This window comes from Lynx canadensis, chromosome X (genome assembly GCF_007474595.2).
Source record: "Lynx canadensis isolate LIC74 chromosome X, mLynCan4.pri.v2, whole genome shotgun sequence".
Classification (NCBI taxonomy): Eukaryota; Metazoa; Chordata; class Mammalia; order Carnivora; family Felidae; genus Lynx; species Lynx canadensis.
The window spans coordinates 119,777,049-119,804,109 of record NC_044321.2 but is presented as its reverse complement, the minus strand read 5'-3'; the positions used below and the strand labels follow the sequence as shown (position 1 = coordinate 119,804,109).

Below are 27,061 nucleotides of genomic sequence, written 5' to 3'. Positions count from 1 at the left end.
ATTGTTTTTGTTCCTTCATGATTATTTTAAAGGGAGGAAGAGGTGTGGTGAACAGAGAGATGTGTCACCTAAACCCCCTTTCAGTGATGGCCTTCTTGCCCCAGTTGCTGAGAGGGCACCTCCTTTGGGGCTGTCCACCCCTTCAGGGCCTGCCTCAGCTGCACAGGGCCACCTTGCCCAAGTTCGGACCCCTCCCAGGGTATATCTGCATTCAATGACTTATCAAGGTGATGTAGAAATATCTGGCCATATTGGCCTAACCCCCATGGGGTTAGCTGGGGCCTGAATCACAGCTCAGCTGCTGCCTCTTTCCACTCTTGCTCCCTTCTCATCCTTTCCACAGGTATGTCTCCCAAAGGCACTCACTGCGCACTTCACTCTGTTTTAGAGTTGGCTTTTGGATAAACACAACCCATAAAAGACGATAAACGTATGTGTCTGGTTCATTAACTTAAACTGCAGGTGGAACCAATCATGTTTTCTTTAACATTCCAGAAACTTAGGGCACCCAGGTGGCTTAGTCGGTTAAGCGTCTGGCTCTTGATTTCAGCTCAGGTCATGATTTCATGGGTTCATAGGTTCGAGCCCTGCATCAGGCTCTGTGCTGATGGCATGGAGCCTGCTTGGGATTTTCTCTCTTCCACTTTCTCTCAGGCCCTCCCTCACTCGTGCTCTCTCTCTCAGAAATAAATAAATAAACTTAAAAAATTAAAAAAAAATTCCAGAAATGTAATACTTGCTTATGTATATACTGTATGTAGAAAGATTGGGGCTGTTTTCCTTGGATGCCTCTATTAAATCTCATGCAGGCACTGAGCTACAAAGTGGCGCCTGTCTTGAGACATTGGAGGCCTGTTTTTATGATGCTCTCAGCTGAATATTTTAGTCTTTAGTGAAACCAGGCTACTCCCCTAAATACTTCTCAGTGAGCTGAAGCTACTGTGTGAATGTCCTTGATATTTAGGAGGGCATTTCATATTCTGGTCTGCTGGGGTGTGTAAGTACTTTGGAAAAATATCTGCTTTGTGTTCCTTAAATTGGACTTTGTGGCCAAAAATTCAGTCTTCGGCTTTGCTCTCACTTCTCGTCCATCATCATCTCACTCTACTTCTGCATTTCATCCTTCACACCGCTCCATTTGCCCTGCAAGTTCAATCTCAGCCGTGTCTGTGACCTCTTGGGCTTTGTTGGAACATTGAAGGGACCCCCTTCTCCATTGGTCTTTTCTTTGCTTATGTCCATAGCTAGATTGAGGACAGAGAGGCCATCTTTCTGCAGAGAATTGGGTAGCCATCACATACCCTGGCTGCAGTCCCTTCTGGAATTCAGAGTCCTTGATCAGGCTCATGTGGTTGTTGGCCGAATCCATTTCTTTGTGGTTCTAGGGCCAAGTTTTCAGCTTCTTACTAGCTGTTGGCTGGAGGCCACCCTTAGGTCCTAAAGCCATCCAGAGTTCCCTGCCACGTGGCCCTCTCCAGGGACAGTTACAATATGGCTTTTCCACGACCAGTGGGAGAATGCCTCTAAGTGTGTGCTAACAAGATGGACTCATAGATACATCCTAATGTAGTCACACATGTGAAATGCTATCTCACCTTCACCATATTCTACTGGTTAGAAGCACAGGTTCTACCCACGCCCAAAGGGAGGGGATTATACAAGGGCACGACCTAGTGGGGGTCACCTTAGGGTGTGTCCACCGCAGCTGTCAATGAATACTAATGAGGCTTTGCCTGACCACCCTATCAACAATAACATGCAAATCCACCTGGCCTTATATTTGTCCAGACCGTGTGTGCCCACTGGCGTTCTTTGTTTATTTGGTTATTTAAGGTCTGCAAGCCCCACCAGGGCAGGCACTTTGAACTCCCGAGCCGCCAACAGTGCTTGGTATACGTATCTGCGATACTTAGTAAGTATCTGTCGAACAAATGCATAAACGGGGGGACCTTTCAGATGGAGGAAGGCAGCTTCTCAAAGAGCTGCATTGAAGGAGAATGTCATTGGGCTGGTCTGCAAGGAAGTGTGACTTTTATGGAGTGATGACGGAAGGGAAGGGCTTCCAGGTGGAAGGCATAACAGGAGCAAAGGCAAAGAGGCAGAAAACTGCTGGTTAAGGACAGGGGTTGCATCGCAAAACTTTGACACACCTGGAAAGATTCCAGCATAGCTCCCCAACAACGGAGTAACCCGCGGCTTGGCTGGTCTGCCAAGCGGGCGGGGCAGCTGGGCGGTGCTGGCGCTGCGCTCGAACCACGGCCCCGCCCCCTATGGCCGGGATCACGCGCAGGGGCCTCGCGCAGCACTAAGCCCCGCCCCCGAGGGGTGGGGCGGGACACGAGGTGCGCAGGCGCACTAGCATCCGGGCCGGCTCCAGGGCCTGTGGGGCCGGCCGCGGCCACTTCGCGCAGATCGCTCAGGTGACGCTGGGCTAGCGGCGGGCCCATCCACCGCAGCCTGTCACCATCGGCCCGGAGTGGCCGCGCCGGGACAGAAATGCCGCCGGCCGGCCAGTGTCTGCTTTGGCTTGGCCTGGTCCTGGCCTCCGTCTGCGCCTCCCTTGAGTCTGCGGCGCCCAGCAACTCGACCACAGGTGCAGCCTTGGCTCTCGCTCAGATTTCGGGTTCCGTATCTCCTTTCCTGCCTACACCGGTCCTTAACTTCCTGTCTCCGTCCCATCTGCTATTCTTTCTAACATCCAAACTTACTTTCCTCCCTCTCTCTGTCCCTCCCTCCATCCATCCTTTCCTCCATCCATCCTTCCCTCCCTCCCTAAATTCTTCTTTCCTTTCGTCTATCCTTCCCTCCCTCCCTCTTCCTCCCTTTCTCTCCCGACTTCGTCCAGGCTTGAGGCCTTGCCCAGAGCCTAATCTTGCCACCCAGGACTGGGGCTGCTTCTGTGCACCCACTCCCACCCTCCCTGAGACACAACCCTCATTGCCCCCTCCCTGTCTTGGTTGGCTGGGCTGTCCAGGGTGCAGGGGCCAGCCTAGGACCATTCAGTACCCTAGCACCCCCCATGGGTGGGGGTTCACTGTCAGTGCAGGTGATCTCACTGAAGCTTCTCTCTCCCATGCAGGTCCTCTGAATGTCCTTCTAATCATCGTGGATGACCTGCGCCCCTCCCTGGGCTGTTATGGGGACAAGGCCATAAGGTCCCCAAACATTGACCAACTGGCGTCCCGCAGCCTCCTCTTCCAGAATGCCTTTGCCCAGGTATGTCTAGGGACCTCTAGGTGTGGATGTGTACCTTGTGCACTGAGGGTTGAGGGATGGGGTCCTCTCAGCTACGCTTAGGTGACACTGATGGTGCCAGGCATGTGTTTTTTAGAGCGAAGCATAGTCTGGAAAATGGCAAAAGAGAAAACCTGGTTGTGCACTGGCAAAGAAGTTTGTGCCTTCAAGCTTGGCAGAGGGTGACCATCCCCTAACATGCTCAGGATGGTCCTGCCCAGCTTGCTTGCCCAAAGAGGATTGTCTGGTGCTGAGAAGGAAGGGGCACTGCAGAATGCCGCTCTCCGGTCTGCTGACCAAACTTGGGCAAGCACCATGCAGCTTGCCTTGGTGGCATTCCTCCCTGAGCCCCCTCATGGGTCTGCCCTCAAGACCCTTTCCTGCTCTGTGTACCTGTAAGACTCCATCACACAAAAGGACACAATAATCTGCTGGTTTGAGGGATTGAGTCCTCCCCTGCCTCTTCCTGGGAAGACATTCCTGGCATCTGGGTGAGGCCTAGATCCCACTGGTTGGCTTTGAGGTCTGCATGACTCAGCTGCCAAGCTGTTTACTGAGGACTCTTGAGGTTGCCTGGTTACCTTTTAGCATCCAGACTGTTTTCCTCTGAGGACATTTTCCTCTGCTTCTGCTCCCTTACAGCAAGCAGTGTGTGCTCCGAGCCGTGTATCCTTCCTCACTGGGAGGAGACCAGACACCACCCGCCTGTATGACTTCAATTCCTACTGGAGGATACATGCTGGAAACTTCTCTACCATCCCCCAGTACTTCAAGGAGAATGGCTACGTGACCATGTCGGTTGGAAAAGTCTTTCACCCTGGTACTGCCTGCCGTCCAAAGTCTGGGTTCTCTTGTGTTCTGTGCCTGAGGGCCAGAATCCCCTGCTGGGGCTTGGGCTATCTTTGCAGAGGGCTGTATGGGTTGGGTGGACCCCTCATTAGTCACCACTGTCTTTGTACAAACTCCTACTTCTCACCTTAGCTTCCTGTCCTCGCCGCACATGAGAAGGGGTAGTGGGACTTTCTTCTTTCAGAAACGAGTCATGATGCTGTTTGGTTCCTTCGACTTCTCACGCAGAAGGAAGGGCACTGGCTGGGGAGGTGCCAGTGCTGGGTGTGAGTCCGGCTCTGTGCCTGACCCTCTGAACCCCAGGATCCCTGTCAGTAAAGTGAGACCAGGGCAGCTATGCTGATTTGTCCAGTGAAGAGGCTGCGCTTTGGTGGGGCTGCTGCTCCCCGCCTGTGAGGTCAGAAGGGAGAATGTAAGCTGGTGCCCTTAGCCTAAAGGGTGCCAGGGGCCACCAGCGCTAACTTTCAAGACTGCCTGATAAACTGGCTCTCTTGAATGCCAAAAGGGGAATGCTGAAGCACAAACTTTAAAACGGTTTTTAAACGTACTGAAGCTAACACATGATTATTTGACGGAAAGTTGGGGGGGGGGAGGAAAGCAGGAAGTAAAGGATATGAATCACTTGTAATTGCACCACACTGAGGAGGACTGTATTTTGAGGTTCCCTTGTTGCAGACATATTATTTTTCTGATTTGAGATTTTTCCTGTACAGACAGCTTTATGTTGTGAATGTTTTAAACATAAACTCTTCCCCACATAGCTGCCCTTCGTGCAAAGTCACCGTTAACGACAGCGTGGTAGTCTCACGTGCAGATATGCTGTGCTTTCATCCAGGTTGATTTCAGGTTTTCTGTGTCACACGGAACCCTGGGTTGAACATCTCTGCAGGCAGGGTGAACTGATGGGCAGCAGCACCAGGGATCCGGGCTCCCGCGTTCCAGTCTCAGCTCTGCCACTTCTGAGCTGTGCAGTTAACCTTGGGCAAATTGTTCTTCCCCCTTGAGCCTCAGATTCCTTCCCTGGCAAATGAGTTGTAGCTGCCTTGATCACCTCCCAGGGTAGCGACCCAATCCAGGTAGTTCAGGAGCATGAAAGGGTGTTGAAAGCCCCCTTTATACGACAGTGGTGCTTATTGCTAGGGACTACCACTAATGTTTTCAGGAGCTTTCCCTTTGCTCACTGGTTACACGGGCAGGCTCAAGAGCCTTCTGGAGCCCAGCTGGCCGGTGCAGGTTGAGGATAACGTGTGGCTTGGCTGAGTCGGGCCTGGTTTTAGAAAGCAAGTGTGTCAGGAATGACGTTGTGTAGCCAAAGGCCCACCATCAGGGACTTCCTGTGCTTGGTGCTTACCTCATACTACCCCTTGCCTGAGCACAGCTGGAGGGGAGAGACGAGCCTGGGGAGCAGAGGGACTAGAGCAGAGGGGAGGTTGTGCTTCAGGAAGGGAGGCCAAAGAAGGCCCGAGTGGCGTTGTTTGGCTTCATTCCTCCTGGTAATTAGATTGTGGAATCAGGCTGTAAGCACCACGTCTTAGCCAGAGAGCGAGAGCTTTGCCTGCGGTCCTTGTGGAAATCCATTTTTCAACTGGGTCTTTGTTCTTAAGACCTTGTTCCATGAGGCAAAGACCTGTTCAGGGAAGACAGCAGCCACCGTTGATTGATGGCCAGGCCCGTGCCAGTTCTTGTGCTGGCCACTCCTGTAATCCTCTCCTCAACAGCAAGCACAGTGGGTTTTTATCATCGTCATCATCTTCTGAGAAGGAAATTGAGGCTAATGGAAGTCAAGTGGCTTGCCCAAGGTTGCATGGGTGATAAGGAGCAGTGCTGACATTTGAACCCAGCCTCCTCTGGGTCCAGCGGCTTCCTCTGCTCCCTCCGCTGTGCATTCTGTGTCGATGAGCCCTCCACCCACTGCCCCCTTTCCCTCCAGTCCTGCCTTGCCCGGTGCTCCCTGCTGGAGCCCTGGGTCACTGTGCTGAGGATGCTCTTTCTCCTGCGGTTCTGCCTACATTACCCTCCCTGCCCCCTCCTATCTCATCCCGCTGGGCAGCACTTTCTGTCGGGTCCCACACACGCCCCACTGCCCGCTGTCACTCGACCCATCGCGTCTGTGGCTTCCCTACTTACACGGCACTTCTACTGTCTAGACAGGGGGCTGTCCTTCCATGGTTTTGCTGTTATTTTGTCTTGCCAAATAGACGAAGGCTGCTGAGCTTAGGGGTGGGTTTCTGCTTCGTGAATGAGCACTGAACCAGGTGTCCTAGGGCATGGGTTTGAGTCCCAGCTCACTCCTCTATATCCGGTTGGCATCAGCTAAGGCACCGACCTTCCCTGAGCCTCCCCTTCCCCACCTGGCCCGTGGTGGTGCTGCTGCCTCTGCTCCTCCATTGTAGGACAGGGTAGAGGCTCCAGCGAGGGCTCCGTGGGGCTCTGTTGCTGCAGCTGGCTGGCTGACCTGAGGGGGCCTTCCTCAGGGCCTAGCATGAATAGCCAGGGCTTAAGGGACTACGGGGTCGGATGCTTACTACTCGAATAGAAACCTAGTGAGTTAGCCTTAAGGTACATTTTTTAAATGTTTATTTATCTTTGAGAGACCACAAGTGGGGGAGGGGCAGAGAGAGGGGGACAGAGGGTCTGAAGTGGGCTCTGCACTGACAGCAGAGAGCCCGATGCAGGGCTCGAACTCATGAACTGCGAGATCATGACTTGAGCCAAAGTCAGACGCTTGACTGACTCAGCCACCCAGGTGCCCCAGAAACCTAGTGAGTTGGCTTTAATGGGGACTTCTCATCATCTGCCTAAGCTCTTGATTTTATAGATGAGGAAACTGAAGCCCAAAAAAGGAAGATGATACTTCCCTCGTTCACAAAGTTTTAATTTGGAGTGGGGAGGGCATTGGAGGACCCTTCAGATTTTATTTAATGACTTTCTTTTTTCCCCTCTCAAGGAATATCTTCCAATTATAGTGATGATTCTCCATATAGCTGGTCATTTCCACCTTATCATCCCTCCTCTGAAAAGTATGAAAACACCAAGGTAAGGATGTGAAAGAGGTGGTATTCTGTAGAGGAACTGCTTTTTTTTCCTGTTTAGCAAATTAAGGTTAACTTCTGTATGTGTCACATGTTCTTTCAGGTTGGTTATACAGTGAAGTCTGTGATCATGACGTGGCAGAGACAGATGTCGGGATCTTTAGCATTAGATCCGCTGGGAGAGGTGGCTTCGTTTTAGAAGCACATGGATATGGCTTGTTCTAGAACCTTATGCTCTAGTGTGTAAGGCTCATTTAATGGCTGCCGGGTGCTTACTCTGGGTAGGGAGAAGAGTGGCTTGTCCTCCAGGGGCCTTGGCCCAAGTTGGGAGAAAGGCATATGTACATATATATGTCTGTCTCTCCGTCTCAGGCCTAACGGATAGGATCGGGTGCTAAGACCTTTGACGGGGGTTTTGAAATTTTAGAGCATTACAGAAAAAAAAAGGAGTCTGCAGAGAACTTTAATCTTAGTGTAGAGGAACATGCAATGTAGAAATGAAACTAAATACCGCATTTAAAACATTCAGAAAAGCAGCTGGAGAACTGAGATATAGGACATAACTCCTCTGAGGTTTTTAAAGACCTCATATGGAGGGGGACGTGGATTTGGGGGAGGCGGTTGGTCAGGGGAGAGGAGTATTCTAAATTTTTGACAACCTTCCATTTCAGAATACACAGCAAGAGCTCAGGGCTCTGGCCTTTGGCCTGTGCCTTGAGTACTACCAGAGTGACACTGGGAAGACATGTCTCAATGCTTTCATCCCCTGAAGCCGTTTTGAGAGTTTTTAGTGACCTCACTTATAAATGCTGGCTTCTGTCCTCACTCCCCACATTCATCCTCAAAGCAGTGGGTCTGACTGTCCCACACCCCCGTGAGTGCTGCAGCTCATGTGTAGCTATAGGGTGAGCAGGTGCTGGGCTGTCTTGCCTGGGGGCGGTGTGGCCAAGATTGGCCTGTGAAAGAATGCTGCTTTTTGGGATGGGGCAGCAGCAGCTGGGTGTTTGTGAGGCCAAAATCATGGTCAGAACTGACCTTGGCCTTGTGGGCACTATGACCACTTTGGGCAATGAAGCAATAGGTTCCATTCTGTGCATGGCATCATTGAAGATGTGGAAATTCCATGGATTGTGACCTTATCCAGTTGACTGGGACTTTGTCACTCATAAGTCTTAGTCTGTCTTTGAAATTGAAGACAGGGGTTTTTTTGTTGTTAAAAAAATGTTTTGAGATATAATCGATACACCATAAAAGTCACCCTTTTAATGTGTGCAATTCAGTGATTTTTAGTATGCTCAGGGTTGTGCAACCATCAACAAACCATTTAAGAGCATTTCCATTACTCCGGAAAGTATGTGGGTACCCGTTACCATTCATTCCCCATTTTCTCTGAACCCTCGGCCTATGGCAACAACTGATCTACTTTCTTTCTCTATGGATTTGCCTATTCTGGACATTTTGTGTAAATGGAATCATACAGTATATGGCGTTTTGTGTTTGGCTTCATTCATAGTGTTCCTGAGGCTCATCCACGTTGTAGCATGTATCAGAACTTCATTACCTTTTTTTTTTTTAAAGATTTTATTTTTAAGTCCTCTCCACCCAGTATGGAGCTTGAACCCACAAACTCGAGATCGAGAGTTGCATGCCTACTGACCGAGCCAGCTAAGCTCCCCAAAGCTTCATTACTTTTTATAGCCAAATGGTATTCCATTGTATGGAGGAGATAACACGTTTTATTTATCTGTTCATCAGCTGATGGACATTTGGGTTTCCACTCTTTGGCTACTATCAGTAATACTGCTATTCACGTACAGGTGTTCGTGTGGCTTAACTTTTCATTTCTCTTAGGTGGAACTGCCAGGTCAAGTATCTGTGTGGACGTAGGTTTTAATTTTTTCCGGTATCCACCTAGGTGTAGAATTGCTGGGTTACACACTAACTCTATGTTTCACTGTTTGAGGAACCCCCTGAGTGTTTTCCACAGTGACTGTAGCATTTCACATCCCCAGCAGCATGTATGAGGGCTCTGGTTTCTGCCCATCCTTGCCAGCACTTGTTAATGTCCAGTTTAAAAAATTCTAGCCATCCTAGTATTATTGTCTGTCCAGTTTTAAAAATTCTAGCCATTGTAGTGGGTGGGAAGTAGTATCTCATTTTGGGTTTCACTTGTGTTTCCATGACGACTAATGACATGAAGCATCTTTACATGTGCTTTTTGGCCATTTATCTGTCTTGTCTGGAGAAATCTCTGTTCAAGTACCTTGTCCATTTTTTAATTCGCTTATTTTTTTTTTTTTATTGAGCTGGAGACAAATTTGTTTTGGTCATTCGTTTACATGGGCTTCCTTTAATTAATTAAGGCCTGGAGACAGAAGATGAACAGCAAGAAGCTAAGTGCTGGTGGATTTCTGGCCCAGGCCCTGCCTGCAAAAGATGAAACGTTTCTCTGTTTTAGTTCTAGTTCGTGTGTGCCCGACCACTTTGAATGATGAAGATTTACAGGCTAGTGATATGAATGTTAAATCCTCTGTGTGTGCAGCCTTCATGACTCCTGTTTCTTGCATTTCAAGAGCTGACAGCGTTACATGTTTTGTTTTCAAAGACATGCAGGGGGCCGGACGGACAGCTCCATGCCAACCTGCTTTGCCCTGTGGATGTGGCGGATGTGCCGGAGGGCACCTTGCCTGACAAACAGAGCACCGAGCAAGCTATACGGTTGTTGGAAAAGATGAAAACATCAGCCAGTCCTTTCTTCCTGGCTGTTGGGTATCACAAGCCACACATCCCCTTCAGATACCCCAAGGTGAAGATCTGGCTGAGGGTTGATCCAGCACAGCTGTGACAGCTCTGTCCTTTCTCGAAGGAGAGATTAGTGTAGTGAGGGTGGCCACATCCTGCCGGCCCTGTCGCTGGGGTGCCTGATGGCACTACTGTACTCAGTGGTGTGGAGATGGGATGCAGAGGTCAAGGCTAAGAAGTAGACTTGGGGTATGTAAGAATCTTGTTGGAAATGCTTGGTTTTCTGCCTCCCCCACTGGAGGGTTTTAGTTTTTTTCTCTTGGACTCCGTGAGCATGTGCTGGGTTGGATGGTAAGATCACCAGAGAGAAGGGAGTCAGAGCTGGCTGCCAAGGCCCTCGGTAAGGGATGGTCCTTGGGGGCACGGTTCCAAGGAACGTGAAGCCGTGTTCAGTAGTTGGCGCTCCCCCTGAGCCTGGTGGGTCAGATCCCTTCAACACAGGGCACTGCTTGCATGTCCGTCATTCAGAGCATGTAGTCTCTGCTGTTTAAAAATCCTTTTCAGTTTTTCCCTGTCGTGTCTTCCCTAGGCCTAAGCAGCCCATTCTTTTGACTTTGTAAAGAATGCCCCTCACTAGTGATGGATGTAGAGAGCAAAAGACATGTTCTTTGATGCTCTGACTGGCGCAGGGGATCTGGCCCTCCCAGCCGGGGTTAACCTGGCAGGCCTGGCTGCTCTCCTTAGAAAGGTCTGCTTGCGAGGCTGGGCTTTGGCTGGCCTCTGGGAAGCTGGAGTTGGCACCGCTCCCAGAGCGATGAGTGGCTTTCTGTGCCCAAACTGTTGACGCAAACCCCCGCTCTCCTGCCTGGAGTCTGCAGTTTGGGTATGTGAGGGCAGAGGGTGCCCGGGGGAGTGACCCCAGGAAGCAGCCCGGGTGCTGAGGCTTTAACCAGCTTCCGTGCCGGCAGCATTTCACACATGTTGGCACACCGCTCCCTGCTGGGAGGATTAAGCACATCCTGTGTGACCTCACTGGGAGAGGATTCTGGAAACTTGTGCCTGGTCTCCCTTGGGCATTGCCCACGTGGCTTTGCTGATTGTGTCTGCTGCCCTTGCGCTGTCATCAGGCACAACCACGGGCGTGCCTGAGCACGTTCTGTGAGCAACTCCCAGGGTGTTGTCAAACCGGAGGGAGGTTTTGGGAACTGGAAACACCCTTCCGCGCCTTTTCCACTTGGAGGGGAGGTGGGAAGTGGGGATGGGAATAGGAGGGTATTGATATATAGGAGAAAAGAGAGCCGTTGCTGCTTGGTTCATAGAAAACGAGTGGCGATATCATTACCATTGGCATCTTGTGAGTGTGACCTCAAGTCTGACTTTGTAGTGTCAGTGAGCTGCCGTGTAAGTGCATCACAGGCTTAAAAAGGCAGTATAAATATCTGTAGAGTCCCAGCCTTGTGCCTCTGCCAGAAAAGAATGACAACCTGGTGTCTTTGTGTGCTTTTCCCCCAAGGAATTTCAGAAGCTGTATCCCTTGGAGAACATCACCCTGGCTCCCGATCCCCAGGTGCCTGCTGGCCTCCCTCCTGTGGCCTACAACCCTTGGATGGACATCAGGCAGCGGGAGGACGTGCAAGCCTTGAACCTCAGTGTGCCCTATGGCCCAATTCCTGTGGATTTTCAGGTACCAAGGACATATTTGAGGGAATTATTGGGCACTTCTGGTGTGATGTCATTGGTGACACCACTTTTCTCCATAGACACCACTCTACCCATCATGTCTTCCTAAGAATCTTCTCTGTGCTAGGTGTCTTGTGAGGTGCTGAGGGTGGGGTGGTCTGGAGGAATTTCGGATGTAGGGGGTGCTGAGTGGATGTAGTCTCCCAATCAGTGTCTCCACTTCCAAAGAAGGAGGCATCTGGAGATTTGGTGATTCACAGGACGTAGGCACCGGGGTAGGGAGGAGGCCTGGACGACCATCACTAACTCATGGGGGTGCTGTTCAATCCAGGTGACAGCTCATCAGCTATGGGACGGCGGGCAGCTCCTGTGTAGCCCAGAATGTTTGTTTTGCTGGCACTGGCAGGTCCTCTCTGTGGGGAAGCCTGCACAGGTACCCATCACTCTCAGGCGGTGGTGTGGTGGGCAGGGCCTTGACACAGAGGGAGCTGGGGCACCGACGTGGCTGTCCCGCTGCGACATCTGATGTCCCTTTGCCATCGCGTGGGGGTGGAGCAGCCAGAGTTAGAATCCTCATGCTGACTCATCAGTCACCCTCCCCCTGGAGTACAGAAACCGTGCTGACCAGTGCTCTTTCTGGACTATTCCACACGCAGCCCTGCCCTTCTGTTACTATGTGAATACACCAATAGGCAATTTACCATGGAAGGTAGACGGCAGTGTTTTTAAAGGCTGCTTCCTGGACCGCCTGCATCAGAATCCCCACAGGGGCTTCTTATAAGCAGAGTCCTGGCGTCACTCAGACTTAGGGAGTTGGGAGCTTGAAGTGGGTCCTGAGAACTTGCATTTGCAAAAGCACACCTGGCGATTCTGATGCACTCAGAGGTTTGGAAATACTGCTACAGGGCACAGTTCCAAACACCACAAAAGGGTGAGGGATGTGCGCCCCTTGTATCTGTTGGACTCCTGAGGTTCGGAGGGCAGTGGTGAGAGTTTGGAGAGGAGTAGATTCACCACTTGGTCCCATTCCTAACTTCCCCATGCCGGGGTTCTGAGAGCAAGGCTGCGCGAATTGCAGCTCTGAGGCCACACCTGGATGTTAGTGACGGCCACTTAAAATGTTCTTGAAATGGGACTGTGTCCCAGGAAGGGTGCCCAGTGTTTTATGTTGCTATCTCGCTTGGTCTGCATGGGAAGCTAGTGAGGTACCTGCCGTTGCTGTTGTCCAGGCTTCTCAATGGTCTGGGTTCGAATTCCCGTTCTGCCCCATACCAGCTGCACGACCCATGGCAAGTCATTTTACGTCTCTGAGCCTCAGCTTCCTTCTCTGTAAAATGGAAACGAGGTGGAGAAAGGTTTTCAGCAGGGAGCACAGAGCACATACGAAAGCGTCTAAGTGCGAGCTGCGTGTGAGGGCTCCTTCAGGTGCTCTCCTCCCCTCCCCACACCCCTCCTCACGGGTGGTGCAGCCGCCCAGAGGACCTCCCTGGTGTGCTTGTGTGCTCCTGCCTCTGCACACTCACCTTGAACTTGGGCCCTGCTCACTGTCCTCTTGCAGCTTTGGGTGTCTGTGCCCAGGCCGCATCTCACTCCACTCTTGAGTATCTCAATTCTGCCCTCTCCAGCCTCTGGCCCTCTTCCTCAGCTCCACATGAGCCAGTGGCCTCAGGGGCCACACTCGGGGTTTGCCACCTCCCGGGTCCACTCCTGCTCGGTCATCACCCCGACTGACCGCAGTCTCTTCTTCTCACAGCTCCCTCGCTCCATGTCTCCGTTCTCCACATGCCTCATGGGGATTGTGAGTGTGGCCCTCTCCTCTCCCCTTGGGTCCTGTCCCCTCTGGAGTCTCCTCCTGGGCAGGTCGCTTACTGTTCTTGCCAGCTCCTCAGTACACTTGTGCTCCGATCCTTGCCTCACCTGCAGTGCTCCGATCACACAATGGTCCCACCACCCACTCTGCTCTGAAACCCAAGTCCTGAGGCTGCTGGAGTGAACCTGGGCAGCCATGAGATGGAGACACGCTCATGGGCCCAGCCTCCAGCCCCAGCAGCCCATCCATGGGGGCTCTCTGCTCAGAACTCCCTTGACCTGTGTGGCCGCTCAGAACCCGTGCCACTCTCCTCCTGCCCCTTCTACCCCTCTGCCCCATCTCTCGGCAGATGATGCCACTTGGGATTTCAGAAATGGAGGCTGGTGGACAGCCCCGGGGAGGGGACACCCAGGATGAGTGTGGGTACTGACCTGGGCCATGTCCCCCTGGCCAGCTGTGTGTCTCCAGGCAAGTTAATCCACCTCTCCGAGCCCTGGAATCTTCCCGTGTCATATGGGAATGTTAGTGCTCACCGTAAAGGGTGGCTCCGAGGATCGGGTGGCACCCGGCAAATATTTGGTAAACAGCGCTGTTGGTAATGCCCCTTACCGGTCGCCAGAATCGTGCATGCTCGTGTGCTGGGCTGTGGCCATCTCCCTCATCTCGGAAGAAGAACAGCAGGGACCACCCCCACCCCACCCCCTCGTCCCATCGCCATGAGCTCCTCCTTCCTCAGAATGGAACCTTGTTTGGAATCAGGGTCATTGCAGATGTCATTAGTTAAAATGAGGTCATACTGGAGGGGCACCTGGGTGGCTTAGTTGGTTAAGCATCTGATTTTGGCCCAGGTGATGATTTTGCGGTTTCGCGAGTTCAAGCCCCATGTCAGGCTCTACGATACAGCACAGAACCTGCTTGGGATTCTCTCTCTCCCTCTCCCTCTCTCTGTCTCTCTGCACTTCCCCTGCTTGTGTGCATTTTCTCTCTCTTCTCTCTCTCTCAAAAATAAACATTTTTTTTTTTTTTAAAATGAGGTCATACTGGAGTCGTATGATCTGTGTTCTTGTACACAGGAAGAAGGCCATGTGAGGAGGGAGGCAGAGATTGGGGTGATGTGGCCACAAGCCCATGGGCACCAAGGATGCCGGGCACCAGCATAAGCTGGAAGAGGCAGCCCCCTCCCTCAGAGCTGGCAGAGAGAACCTGGCTCTGCCGACACCTGGATCTCGGACTCTGGCCACCGGAACTGGGAGACAGAACATTTCTATTGTTCTAAGCCCCCCAGTTTCTGGTCCTTTGGGAGTGAATAGAGCTTTGGTGGGGTCTTTGGTGCCACCCTCAGTGGGAGTTTGGAGTGCCTGGGGGATGAGTTTCAGTGTACGGGGCCATTTCCTGGGACCCGTAAGATTATGTGAAGGAGACAGAAGGGGATAGTAAGTGGCACATCCATCTGCTGTGATCTGTGCCCTAAAGTGAAATCTGATTCACTTAGAAAATAATCTTCCTTTTGGATCTGCTGCGGACCCAGATTTCGCTGGGACCATGTGGGCAAGGGGCTATGGATGGTGGGGAAACACACGTTATGTTTTGGCTGAGAGAGTTAAGGGCGTCAGTGGCGGAATGCTCAGGTGACACTCTTCTGTGTACCACTGCAATTCCAATTGCACTCACTCTCTTTTTTTTAATGTGCAGCGGAAAATCCGCCAGAGCTACTTTGCCTCTGTTTCGTATTTGGATACACAGGTTGGCCACCTTTTGAGTGCTTTGGATGATCTCCAGCTGACCAATAGCACAATCATTGCATTTGCCTCAGATCATGGTAAGCATTTTCAAATACCTTGGTGAGTCACGCAAAACATAGGAACTTTTCTGTGAAATGTGCTTTTCTAGATTGCCTTAAACATAGGCGTGTTCTCTTTTGAGAATCAGCAGTGCCCCAAGTCTGGGGTCTCAGGGTGCTTTTATGATTGTCCTATTAGTCCTGAGACCTCTCTCCGTGGGGGCGGGGCCTCTTTTGGGTACAAGGAGTGTCTTGGATGCTTGGGAGGGGACCTGATAGCAACCTTTTTTTTTTTATTGATGAACTCAGCAGGAACCCTCCATTTGTGTCGGGAGCCCTTTTAACCCATGCTGCTCATCTAGACTGTTAGAGGATTTCAGTTTTTCTTAGGAGGATCCAGAAGAATCCTGGCAGGGCCCCACAAGGCCCTCAGACCTGACTGCACCCCTCTATTCCCAGCCCTGATGTTCTCTCTGCCAAGAGCCTGGGGCTCGCAGTGCTTTCTCTCTTTTAATTAAGGCAGTTTCCTACTTTTCCAAAAATGGAAACAGTTTATTTAAAACTTTTTTTCTTAATTTGAAATTTTTATCAAGCTGAAGAATAGAGGCTAAACAACACCCCCCAGTCCCCATCACCCTGCTCCCACATGCCCGAGGCTAACTGGTGCTGACAGATCTGGGATCCGTTTGGCAGCCTTTGGTTGTACATATACATGTGGCGGTGGAGTGTGTGTGTGTGTGTGTGTCATATATAGTCATGGAACAAGGCAGAATCGATTGTGCTTATAAACTGTTTTGTTCCCTAGTTTGCTTTTTCCACCTAATGTCACAGACAGTTCTCCATGTGATTTCTCACAGGCCTGCCTTAAGCCTTGTAAAGTCCCACATCATTTTGTCTTCTGTGGAGGCATCCTAAGTTTTCGCTGTTTCCTGATGGTTTGCCATCCCCTCCGGCCCCTCTTTCCCATGCCCAGTTCCTCTTCCAGTGCTCACACAGTCTGGTGCACCCATGAAGGCCAGGCCCACATGGAAGCTCTCTTTGCTCTGAGGCAGCTGCACTGATGACAGATGGCCCTCCTGAGACTTCCCACCTCCCAACCACAAAAGCCTTCTCCAATCCATACATGGCAGCTTGATGTGGCTTTGGTTATTTTGTAACACGAACTACTCAATGTGCAATCTCTTTCATCTTTTTTATGTCAAAACGGGTGCTCCGATGCAGACATTAGAAATTTCCAGCTTGGGGTTTTCAAGCTGTCTTTTGCAAGGGATGGATGTTTTAAGTCAGGGTTAAGAGGTTTTTTTTTGTTTTGTTTTGTTTTTTTATCAAGGTCAAGGATCTCAAATCAAGTTATATTTGTTTGGTCTGTGGTATATTTTAAAAATTGAATAAGCTATCCTTGTCTTTTTAAAATGTGAGTGATAGTGCCACAGTGTCACAGCTCATTGTTCGGCGGCATGCCGTCAGGTGCAGACCTGAGCCTGCGGGACTTGTGTCAAGGGAGGCCAGCCCAGGGCTGGGCAGCGGCAGCGCTGGCTGTTGGAGCCCCCGTCCAGGCAAGGGGAGCCCCTCTCAGCAGGGGCGGCATGTCTGTGCGGGGCCATGGGTCCCTCAGCACCCAGCTTGGGTGCAATTGCTAGTTGTTTGCTAAAAGAAGATAGTTTCATTTGAGAATTTAGTATTTTTTTTCCTTTTAGAGTTTCCTCATTCAGGACAAAGGTCTAACTTCAAATAAAGCAATACTTAGATTTAGGGGAAGTCCCCTTTTTGTGGTCATTATAGAGGAATTTCTTCTGATGAGTGTTTGTTTCCTCTGGTTTTTACAACAGGAAATGAAACGGTATCTAAAGTGGGCAATGAATAATATCATTATTCGTTTTCTGTCGTTCTGTGCTTTTTATGACCCAGGGTGGGCTCTAGGTGAACATGGAGAATGGGCCAAATACAGCAATTTTGACGTCGCTACCCGCGTGCCCCTGATGTTCTATGTTCCCGGGAGGACGGCTCCGCTTCCAGAGGCAGGAGAGGAGCTTTTCCCTTACATCGACCCTTTCGATTCTGTGTTGGAATTGATGGAGCCAGGTATAAAATACACCGGAGTGATGTTGCTTGATAGTAAGCTTTCTTTAGTTTACATGTAAATCACCTTACCAGTTCAGAGCCCAGGGCTTACCTGGTCCGTCTTCCTGCCCGGTGTTGGCATTCCTGAGTACCTCCGGGTCAGGGAGGGGTGGCAGGGCCAGAGCCACCAAGTACGGCCCTCGTCCACGAGGAGCATGGAAGATGGGGAGTGAGGAAGGAGTAGGTGGCACCCCCAGGATGAGGAGGACTATCGTGGTGGTGACAATAGTGCGCTCCAAAGCTGGGAGGCAGGGGTGACAGACTCCACCAGGGCTGGGGCTGTCCCCCTACAGATGAGCATAACTCTTGCCTGCACACTTCTACGGGGACTCGGCCCTTTGTGAGGAAGACATTTGCCGTTTTGGCAGCTTACCGGTCTAGTGAGCCGCTGGATCTATCAAGTAGGCCAGGTGACCTGCTTCTGCACTCCGCAACAATGAGCAAGTTTACTTTGACTTCCACGTGCCAGTCCATCCCAGCCTTGAAAATGACACCAATACCTCTCTTCTCTAGGCTGAGATCCCCAGGCCTGCAGCCGTTCTTTCAGGCCCACAGTTATTGTGGCTTCTGTCTTCCAGAAACTCCAGTTTAAGAAAAAGATTTCCAGAAATGTCCCTTGAACAAGATACCCCTTGCTACAGCATGGGGCAATCTGTGCAGGTTCTTTGTGAATTACTTCCTAAGTTGATCTGCTCAGTGCAGAGACGAGTCATGTACTTCAGATGACATTTGCTTTTTTAGGGGTACGTTTTCCATGAACTCTCAGAAGCCAGGTTGTTCCCTTTCTGGACTTCTTTCTTTATTTAATCCATCTAAATCCATTTAACATCTAAATCTTGCCCTTTATATTGATTTCTATTAAAAATTTTTTTCCTTGGTTCTGGCCTATCATCCTGGCCTTTCTGGATCTTTCTCAGTTTGCTTTAAACAGCCCAATTTTATTTTCTCTACACGTGATTTTCGTGTGCTGCATGCTTTGCCTTCTTTCAAGTCATTGATAAGGTTAAACCTTTTCAAGGCATGATTGTAGCCCTTTGTTTCCTTGGAGAAATCTGACCGGTTGAGAATGTTTTGTGTGTTTTTTTTGAAACTTTTTTGGGGAGGTGTTCAGCAAGTTGTAAATTCACATAACTGCACTGTTCCCAGTTTATGCCCCAATTTTATCTCCAGCCTCTGTCTCTTCCCTGAACTTTGGGACTTGGGTTTCCAACAGCTTGTCCCACTTGGCCAGCCTGACGTGCCCAAGCTGGGCTTCTGGCCTTTCACTGTAAGACCCTCTTGGCCCGCTTTTCCCTCTCAGGGAATGTCTGTGCTGACTCAGGCCAAAAAATCGTGGAGTCCTCCTGACCCCTGCCTCTCTTCTGTCCTCCATATGTAATACGTAGTCCTCGTCAGCAAGCCTGTTGCTGTCCATTCAGTCTGTCTGTACTGCTTCTCACTGAGTCATGCTGCCACCCTGGGCCACACCGCCACCATCTCCTGCTGGATTCCTGCAGTGGCTTGCTGAAGTCTCCCTGGTTGTGCTCGTGGTTCCCTGGAGTTCCTCCTCCTCGCAGTGGCTGAAGTGATCCTGTTAAAACCCGAGTCAGGTGGTGTCACAGCCCTGCTCTGGAGCCTCCCACATACCTCACTGAGTGGAAGTCCTTATAGCAGCTGACAAGTCCTGATGGGATCTGGGCCCCCATTTCTCCCTGACCTCACCTTTTTACAGGCATCTGGGGTATCTGTCTTGGGCAGCAGCCTACAGTCTGGATTTGTGTCATTGCTTCCTCATGACTAGATTCAGGGTAAACATTTTTGACACACACACTGGACATGAGGTTGTGTGCTTCCTTGGTGTCACAGTGGGGGCACTGGGTGGTGGCATGTGCCATTGTTAGTGATGCCAGATTTGGTCCTGATTAAGGTGGCCATGTCGGCCAGGTCTTGCCATTTTGTAAAAGTATCTTTCTTTAAGCTTCTTTTCTTTTTATTTAACTTACAAATTAAATATGTTGAAATAAAATTGGGCAGTATAAAACGAATTCTTAAAGATCCAGAAAGGCCAGAATGATGGTCCAAAGCCCAGACCGGTTTTAATAGGAATCAACAGAAAGTACAGGATTGAGACTTTAAAGGTGGATCCACCACAATGAGATGCCATTTCCTATCCATTATCAAAATCAACAGAAAACTCCAGCACTGGGATGGTGTGGAGAAACTGGAATCCTCACACTGCTGGTGGGGATGTAAAATGGTGCAGCCATTGTGGAAAATGGTTTAGCCATTCTTCAAAAAGTTAAAGGTAGAGTTAGCGCGTGACTGGGCAATTCCACTCCTAGGTATATAGCCCACAGAATTAAAAACAGGTATTCAAACAAAAACTTGTATCTGAATGTTCATAGCATTATTCATAATCGCCAGAAGGCTCAAGCACCCCAAGTATCCACTGCCGGATGAATAGATAGGCAAAATGTCGTCTCCCCACATAGCGGAATGTTACTCAACTTTCAAGAAGGCAGGACATTCTGACACCTGCTACAACATGGATGAGCCTTGAGGACATGATGCTCAGTGAAGTAAGCAGTCCTAAAAGGACAAATACTATGTGATGCCACTTACACGAGGTCTCTAGAGGAGCCAATGTCATAGAGACAGAAAGTAGGACAGTGGGTGCCAGGGGCTGGGGAGCAGGGGAGATGCGGAAGGTAGTGTTTAATGAGGAGAGACTCCGGTTCAGGAAGATGGAAACAGTTCTGGGCATGGATGGTGGTGATGGCTGCGGAACAGGGTGAATGTTTGTGATGCTGCTGAAGTGGACGCTACAACATGGGTCAGGTGGTAAGTTTGATGTTGTTCGTGTTCTCCCACAATCTAAAGGAGATGTGCTGACATCCAGGAAGGAGTCATCTGCAGGGTGACACTGTTGAGATTCTGAATATCCTGTCCCACAACAGATTTTTACCTGGTGGCTTGGGCTTCCGTGGGTGATCCTTGCCTGAATCAGTTATTACACTGATGGCTCCAAAATTCACATCATTTTTAAAAGTGCCAGCTGGTTGCGGGCACCTTCATTTTGTGTCCTCTAACTGGGTAAGGTGCCGAGTTGGCATTGTTCCTAAACTCTTGGGCCAAAAATATATGTAAAAAAACAAAAGACAACGCGTGGTGCCCAGATGGGCTCCTGTCCTCATCCTGTTGGCTGTGCAGGCTTCCGTAAAGTAGTCCATTCAGCAGGATCGCTTCCTGTTTCAGGCCGGCGAGTCATGGACCTGGTGGAACTTCTTTCTCTCTCTCCTACGCTCGCGGGACTTGCTGGCCTGCACGTCCCACCTCGCTGTCCTGTTCCCTCGTTTCATGTGCAGCTGTGCCGAGAAGGCCAGAACCTTGGGAAGCATTTTCAACTCCAGGACCTGGGAGAGGACCCGCACCTTCGTGGTAATCCCCGTGAGTCTATTGCCTATAGCCAGTACCCCCGGCCCGCAGACTATCCTCAGTGGAATTCTGACAAGCCGAGCTTAAAAGATATAAAGGTCATGGGCTATTCCATACGCACGATAGACTATAGGTACACTGTGTGGGTTGGCTTTGATCCCCGTGAATTTCTGGCTAATTTTTCTGACATCCATGCAGGGGAACTGTATTTTGTTGATTCCGACCCTCTGCAGGACCACAACATGTATAATGACTCCCAGGGCAGAGACCTTCTCCAGTCATTGATGCCTTGAGTCTTGCCAAGCACTGAGGGGGGCGTACGTAATGTGCTCCCTTCCAGCTGGGGAGAGGAGGAGTTAGAGCTGGTTATTTGGCGATTACCCACAATATTGGAAGCAACCCAGGGGTAGGCAGCCAAAGTGCACATCAACAGTTTGGCCTAAGAATATGTAATAGCCCAGCCCTTTGATTCTTTATTGAGTCTTCATTTCTACTTGGTGATCGGACTGAACCATTCTTTCCCATTTTGAACAATCATAGCTTATTTATCGAATGGATAAGTGTAAAGCGAGCAAATGAAAATTGTCATTCTTTTAGCCATCAAGACCATAATAACCTAACGTAACGCTATAGTCAAGAAATACTGGAATTATTTGCGGAATTTAGTGCATTTCAAAAAGTAACCGTATGTCACATGCTGTTTAACACTAAGTTCCTGGTTGTTTTGTTTATAATTTAATAATTTATTTAGCCCAATATATTCAAAATATTATGTCAGTATTTCAGGTTTCTTTTTAAAATGTTAAATAATAATGCCAGATGCATTTAAGTCTTATCTTCAATTTTTGTTCTTAAGATTGCAAATTTTCAAAATCCAAAGATAAAATAGGCATGAAGTGATTAATGTGGAATCTAGGCATGAAGTGATTAGTGTGGAATCTCTATATCAAATGGTACGTAATGCTCAGTAAACCAGAGGCATGAAATGTATGGGAAATTCAGTTAAAAATGTTCAAAAAAAATGTTCAGAGATGTCTGGCCCAAGTAATAATTTGTTAGCAAGTAATATGACCCTTGACCTCAGAGATTACCTCTTGAAAGGCACTGTTATGTGTTACGTTATACCTGTATCCATGAATTGAGTCACTCAAAACTGTTAAGTGTTTTCCTTCTTCAGGAATAGTTGGTTGCAGATATCCACTTATCCAGGAGGCCAGAAATATTTGACTTTTAATTGCTGATTAAAGACAACACTAATTTTATTAAATTCTAAATTATTTTGAGAATTGTTAAAACTTCATTAGTATAATATTAGGTGATTTCTAATCCCCTGGAATGTAGTTCCGTGTTCCCCAAACATGAAAGTAACCAGAAGGCAGGTGGTAGTAATAAGCTTAGCCTATTAAAGAGGGTGGGATCGTCACAACTCCTGTTAATAACAGTGGAAGCTGATCAGTTATCAGTAGTCATCAGAGGAGTCAACCGCATTCTAAATCAATATCATGTGTAGTCCTGTATCAAAGTGAGTCATTTCTAGTAATTGTGTCTTTTAAGTGCATCAGTGCTTAATGGTAAATGCTTGTGAAACAAACTTCAGCAAATTAGGTTAAGTTACTTCTGTGTATTAAATTGTAACAAAAAAGGCAAGATATCATGTTAAGAGATTACTTCAAATCAGTAGTTTCAGACGGTTTTTTGTTTTTGTTGTTTTTTTTACTAATTAGCCTACAGTAGAGGTGCATATGGTAACACAATGCTCTTCTAATTGATTGTGACTTAGTGTCCCGGCAACAACGGTTTCTAGTTGAAGAGTGAAGGGCCCTATTCATCTCTCCTGATCCTGAGGCTCATCTTTCTTCTGGATGCCTACGCTTTACTTGTCGGTGGGTTCCCTGGGCCTTTTATTTCTCCTTCTTTGTCCTTTTTACCGCTCTCATCACTTCCATGAAGATTTTTACAATCCAGTCTGCAAATTCCTCGTGACATATGTTCAATGTGTTTAGCTTTATCTCCTCCTCCACAGTTACAATGATAAGTTTGAACACAGGCCTTTATCTCACATCCGTGTGCTGTGCCTGTTGGCTGCAGTATGTACACTTCCTCATTTTTTCTCGCTCTATTTCTTGAGGCACAGCTTTAGTGTCAAAAATCGCCACGTTCTGCTTTCGCCGAAGTTGTTAGCTGAACTGCGCCAGAAAAGAGCGAAGTGGCAGATACATTGGGTGTGCAGCTGCTGTTTTGGCCCGTAATTCGCCAGGGTGACCAAAGCCATATCAGGAGCCGGGTCCACGTGGGGCGCTTTTGTGTGTGGATCCGCCTCTACCGGAAGTGCTTCTGTCTCGTCTCTCCTACTTGAGCACGCGGCGTCAGAGTGCTCCTTAGCTTTTAGTTTTTCTTGGCCTTCGCTTTACAGATCTCTCCCTTTAGAAGTTAAGGCTGCGTTTCACATTCGATGGGATGCACATACTCTCACAGGTTGTGGGGGGGCTTTCTATTTTTGACACCGAACCCAATTTAGAGCCACTGTTTGTTTCCTTTTGCACGTCTCTGGCACACGTTGGGATGACTAGCCGCTTTCTGGGTTTCCGATGTCCAAGCTGACCACGTTCCTTATCTTGACTCGGCCTAGAGTAAGCATATCTTTGTGGCTCCACGTGACCTTTCTCTGATCTCACTGAGCTCGACGTGTTTTATTAATGGTTCCACAGTCACTTTATTTGTAGAAAGCCCCATATCACCTGAGCAGGGGTTCTTTGATACAGTTCAGTTGAAACCAGACTAGTGACCCAAGAAAGGTTGAGTGGACCTGTCTCCATGGCTCACAAACATGAGGGTACGCCAGAACCACCCGAAGCCTTGCTAAAATCCAGCGTGCCAGACCCTGCCTGCCGAGGTTCTGATTCATTGCATCTGGGGTGGGGCCTGAGAATGTGCATTTCTTACAAATTACGCTGCTCCCCCGGAGGCCACACTTTGAGAATCACTGCCCCTAGTTGTGTGCTGTCCAGTGGCAACTAGGCACATGCGACTGTTTACATTAATTAAAATGAAATAAACATTTCAGAAGCAGAATCAAAGTTGCACTTGCCTATTTCAAGTGCTCATCAGCCCTGTATGATTAGTGGGCACCATATTGGATAGCACAGATCTAGAACCTTTCCATCGTGGCAGAAAGTGGAACAGAGCTGCCCAAGACTAACTGCGTGAGCTGGGTCCACCTAGCTGTTGGCAAGTCCCTCCTGTGAGCCGATTCTGCACCCTAGGTTTGTGTGCAAAGACTTGTCTGGAGGCGAGCCAGGGACGTCAGGTTGAAGCGTGGCGCCGGGAGCGCCCTCTGGCGATCGGCTCTTTCCTCCCCCACCGCTAGTGCCATCACCATCTCCCCAGCCCTTCTCACCTCCTTCCGAGTAGCTTACCTCCCCCTCCTCTTTCCTCCCTTGCCCCTGAAGAATCCACGTGTCTTCCTGAACTCCCTCTTTGATCCTGCCCTTTGAGAACACCGTCAGTGCCTACTACTGGGTCTCCTCAGACCTTCGCTGAGCAGTCAGAGTCTTCCCTGACTCCACAAAGCCCCTTTCCTCGGCTGACCAGTTTTCATACTGGTCCCTGACTCTCCCTGGCCAATCCCTACCTCCTTGCCCACCCCTAGGTTGTCCTACCCCCCCGTCCATTCATGACCATTCTTCACAGCCACTCACCTGCTCCCATCTCCAAGAAGCTGAGGCTTTGTGACTCTAGAGTGTGTCATGGCATGAAATGAACAGGAGCATCACTAAAGAATCTTATGGCTGCTTTGGAAAAAGGTATCTTTTTCTGAACGCAAAATTAATGTGTTAATTACAGAAAAATTGGAAAACAAATACAGTAAAAGGTAAGAATATGCATCAGTATTTTGCCCCAAGATGGTCACTGATTATCGTGTCTTCTCTGGGGTATGAGTGTTTTACATTGCTGTGATCATGCTCTGTGTTTAATCGTGCAGTTTTATATTATTTTTTTCACTAAGTATTATGTGTGGTTACTGCAAATCTCTGCAGATACTTTATGATGGTGGTAATATATTTTGTTGTGTACTTTTACCATAATTTACTTAACCTTCTTTCAAATTATTGAAAATTTAGCTTATTTCCCGATTTCCAGTATTGTAAATAATGCTGTGATGAACAACTTTGTGAATAAAATGTTTTTATGTACATCAAATGACTCCCTTAGGCTGGTCTCTCAGTGCCAAATTGTCAAAAGCTTCTCGATTTGGCCCCTCTCCCCACTCTCCTGCTACCTTAGGGTAGTAAAACTAAAAATAAAGCAAACAAGCATACAATAATAAAAAACATAAAACCAAAAACCCCCAGCAGACCCCACCCCTAATGATAACAGGTGAAAGTGACATCCTGTTTTACCTTCTAACTCTTTGCTTATTACCATCCTTAAACATTGCTCTCTCTGTAAAATTGTTGGGCATTTGTATTTCCAGTTGTATTTCCAGTGAATTTGCCTTTAAATCTTGGTTATGGGTTTCATTTTTTAAAATAATCAAACAAATTACTCTTTCCCTGCATGATTTTTTTTCCCCGGTAAACACAGGGATCCTTCCAAATCTGGAGATTGAATAAATATTCATTTTCCTTTCCTGATTTTGTGGTTGCTTTTATACTTAAGTTACCCTGTCTCTTCACCCTGTTATCAGAATAATGTATGCTCATTGTATAAAATTTGGAAGACATACATGCCAGATGGTGAGGATGACCACCATGTCCAGAACATAGCCACTGTAGACATGTGTGCATTTCTCTTGGCTCTTTTTCCTACCCACATACATATGCACAGATGAAGACGTTTTTATCTGTACACAGATGAAATGCACATCCAATCCTGTATCCCACCTCTGTGATCTGAAATAACGTCGGCATTTTTTTTACATCATTAATGGCTTTTGGCAAGAAGTCATGATGAGTGTGCCACCCTTCCTACATTAATCCTTTTTTACTGAAATTTTCAAATTTTTGTATGCAGTAAAAAAATTGTGGTAAAGTGCGTATAACATAAGATTTACCATTATGTGTGCAGTTCTGTAGGTAGCATTAAGTCCCTTCACGATGTTGTGCCATTGGAACCTCATCCACAGAACTTTTTTCCTCTTGCACAACTGAAACTCTGTCCCCATGAAACACCCAACTCCATCTCCCCCTCTCCCCAGTCCCAGGAACCACCATTCTCCTTTCTGTTCCTATGGATTTGACTACTCTAGGAACCCCATGGAAGCCGAATCATAGAATATTTGTCATTTTGTGTCTGGCTTCTTTTACTTAGAATATCTTCAAGGTCCATCCATGTTGTGGCATATATCAGAGTTTCCTTCCTTTCTAAGGCTGAATAATACTCCATTGTATGGATAGATGACACTTTGTGTCTCCATTTGTCCCCTGATGGACACTTCAGTTGTTTCTACCTTTGGACTATTGTGAATAATGCTGCTGTGAACATGGGCATACAGTTATCTGTTCAAATCTCTCCTTTTAAGTACTTTTGAGTGTATATCTAGTCTGCATTCATCTTTAATCACTTAAAACTGTTGGGGTGTATGCTGAGAGATGAGCAAGCTGGTTGGCGGAGCCTCACCCTGGCTACAGTGGGTAAGGTTTCTCTGAACGATGGCAGCAGGCCGACCTCACTGATGCCTGCCGGGGTTACCAAGCCATCATTCCTCACTGTGTGAGGGGGGCTTTGGGTATCAGTTCCAAAATGGAGCTCAGCCCCTTCTCCTTGCGCAAGTCCAGCCTGCAGATTACAGCTCCTTTGCAGAATCTCTTGAATTTGGCCTGGGATTGGGAATTGAACTAGAACCCAGGTGCCCCCTTTGGCTCCGCCCATTATCTCTTTTGGCCTTAGGTAGAGCCCATTGTGGTTGAGCCTGCTGTCAGCCTAGCCCCCTTCTGCCCCAGTGCACTTGGTGTCCCCTCACCTCTCCCAGGCAGTCTCTCCTCCATACACGAGAACTTGTACCTGAGAGGGTTGTCACCAGCCAGTGCCCTGGGATCGCCTACAATGTTACGATGATGGGTAAGAGCCCTCACCGCTCTCAGGACTTGCCTCCCACGTGCATCTGAAGTTCCTGCTGGTGTCCCGCCCATTTGCCTACCTAGTGGGGCAGATGTTGCTTTCCTCTCAAGTGTCTGCTGAAATACAATCCGATGTGGTGGAAAGCCCATCCTTGAGGGCTTTCCTTGGGGATCCGAGTTTCCTGGCTGTTACTCCATATCCCACCAAGATCGCTGGCAGGCACTGCTGATAATCATGAAAGGATGTTTGACTCTGGATTCTGGACCGTGGTCCTAGGCCTCTGATGGGGGCGATTCCAGGCTGGAGAAAACAGACATGGCTTCGGTTGGCTCTGGGTGC

The 27,061-nt window shown here is 48.9% G+C and overlaps 1 protein-coding gene across 6 annotated transcripts in view; it reads left to right on the top strand.

The window, feature by feature from the left end:
• Positions 1-24,862, top strand: part of IDS (iduronate 2-sulfatase) — a 41,022-nt gene extending 16,160 nt beyond the window's left edge. Inside the window, exons 1-11 of one of the 6 annotated variants that reach the window (XR_004343204.1) lie at positions 2,414-2,593; positions 3,080-3,216; positions 3,877-4,054; positions 7,031-7,119; positions 9,721-9,921; positions 11,371-11,541; positions 15,040-15,166; positions 17,036-17,209; positions 20,483-20,674; positions 22,443-22,545; positions 22,797-24,862. Coding sequence is in view for 5 of the 6 variants with exons in the window: in XM_030304909.2 (XP_030160769.1) it covers positions 2,497-2,593; positions 3,080-3,216; positions 3,877-4,054; positions 7,031-7,119; positions 9,721-9,921; positions 11,371-11,541; positions 15,040-15,166; positions 17,036-17,209; positions 20,483-20,955 (1,647 nt within the window). In the remaining variant the exon portion in view is untranslated. Of the gene's footprint in view, positions 1-2,375; positions 2,594-3,079; positions 3,217-3,876; positions 4,055-7,030; positions 7,120-9,720; positions 9,922-11,370; positions 11,542-15,039; positions 15,167-17,035; positions 17,210-20,482 lie in introns of those variants that run through there. The other 5 variants (XM_032592014.1, XM_032592013.1, XM_030304909.2 and 2 more) reach the window with 5 other exon arrangements.
• The last annotated feature ends 2,199 nt before the right edge of the window (positions 24,863-27,061 follow it).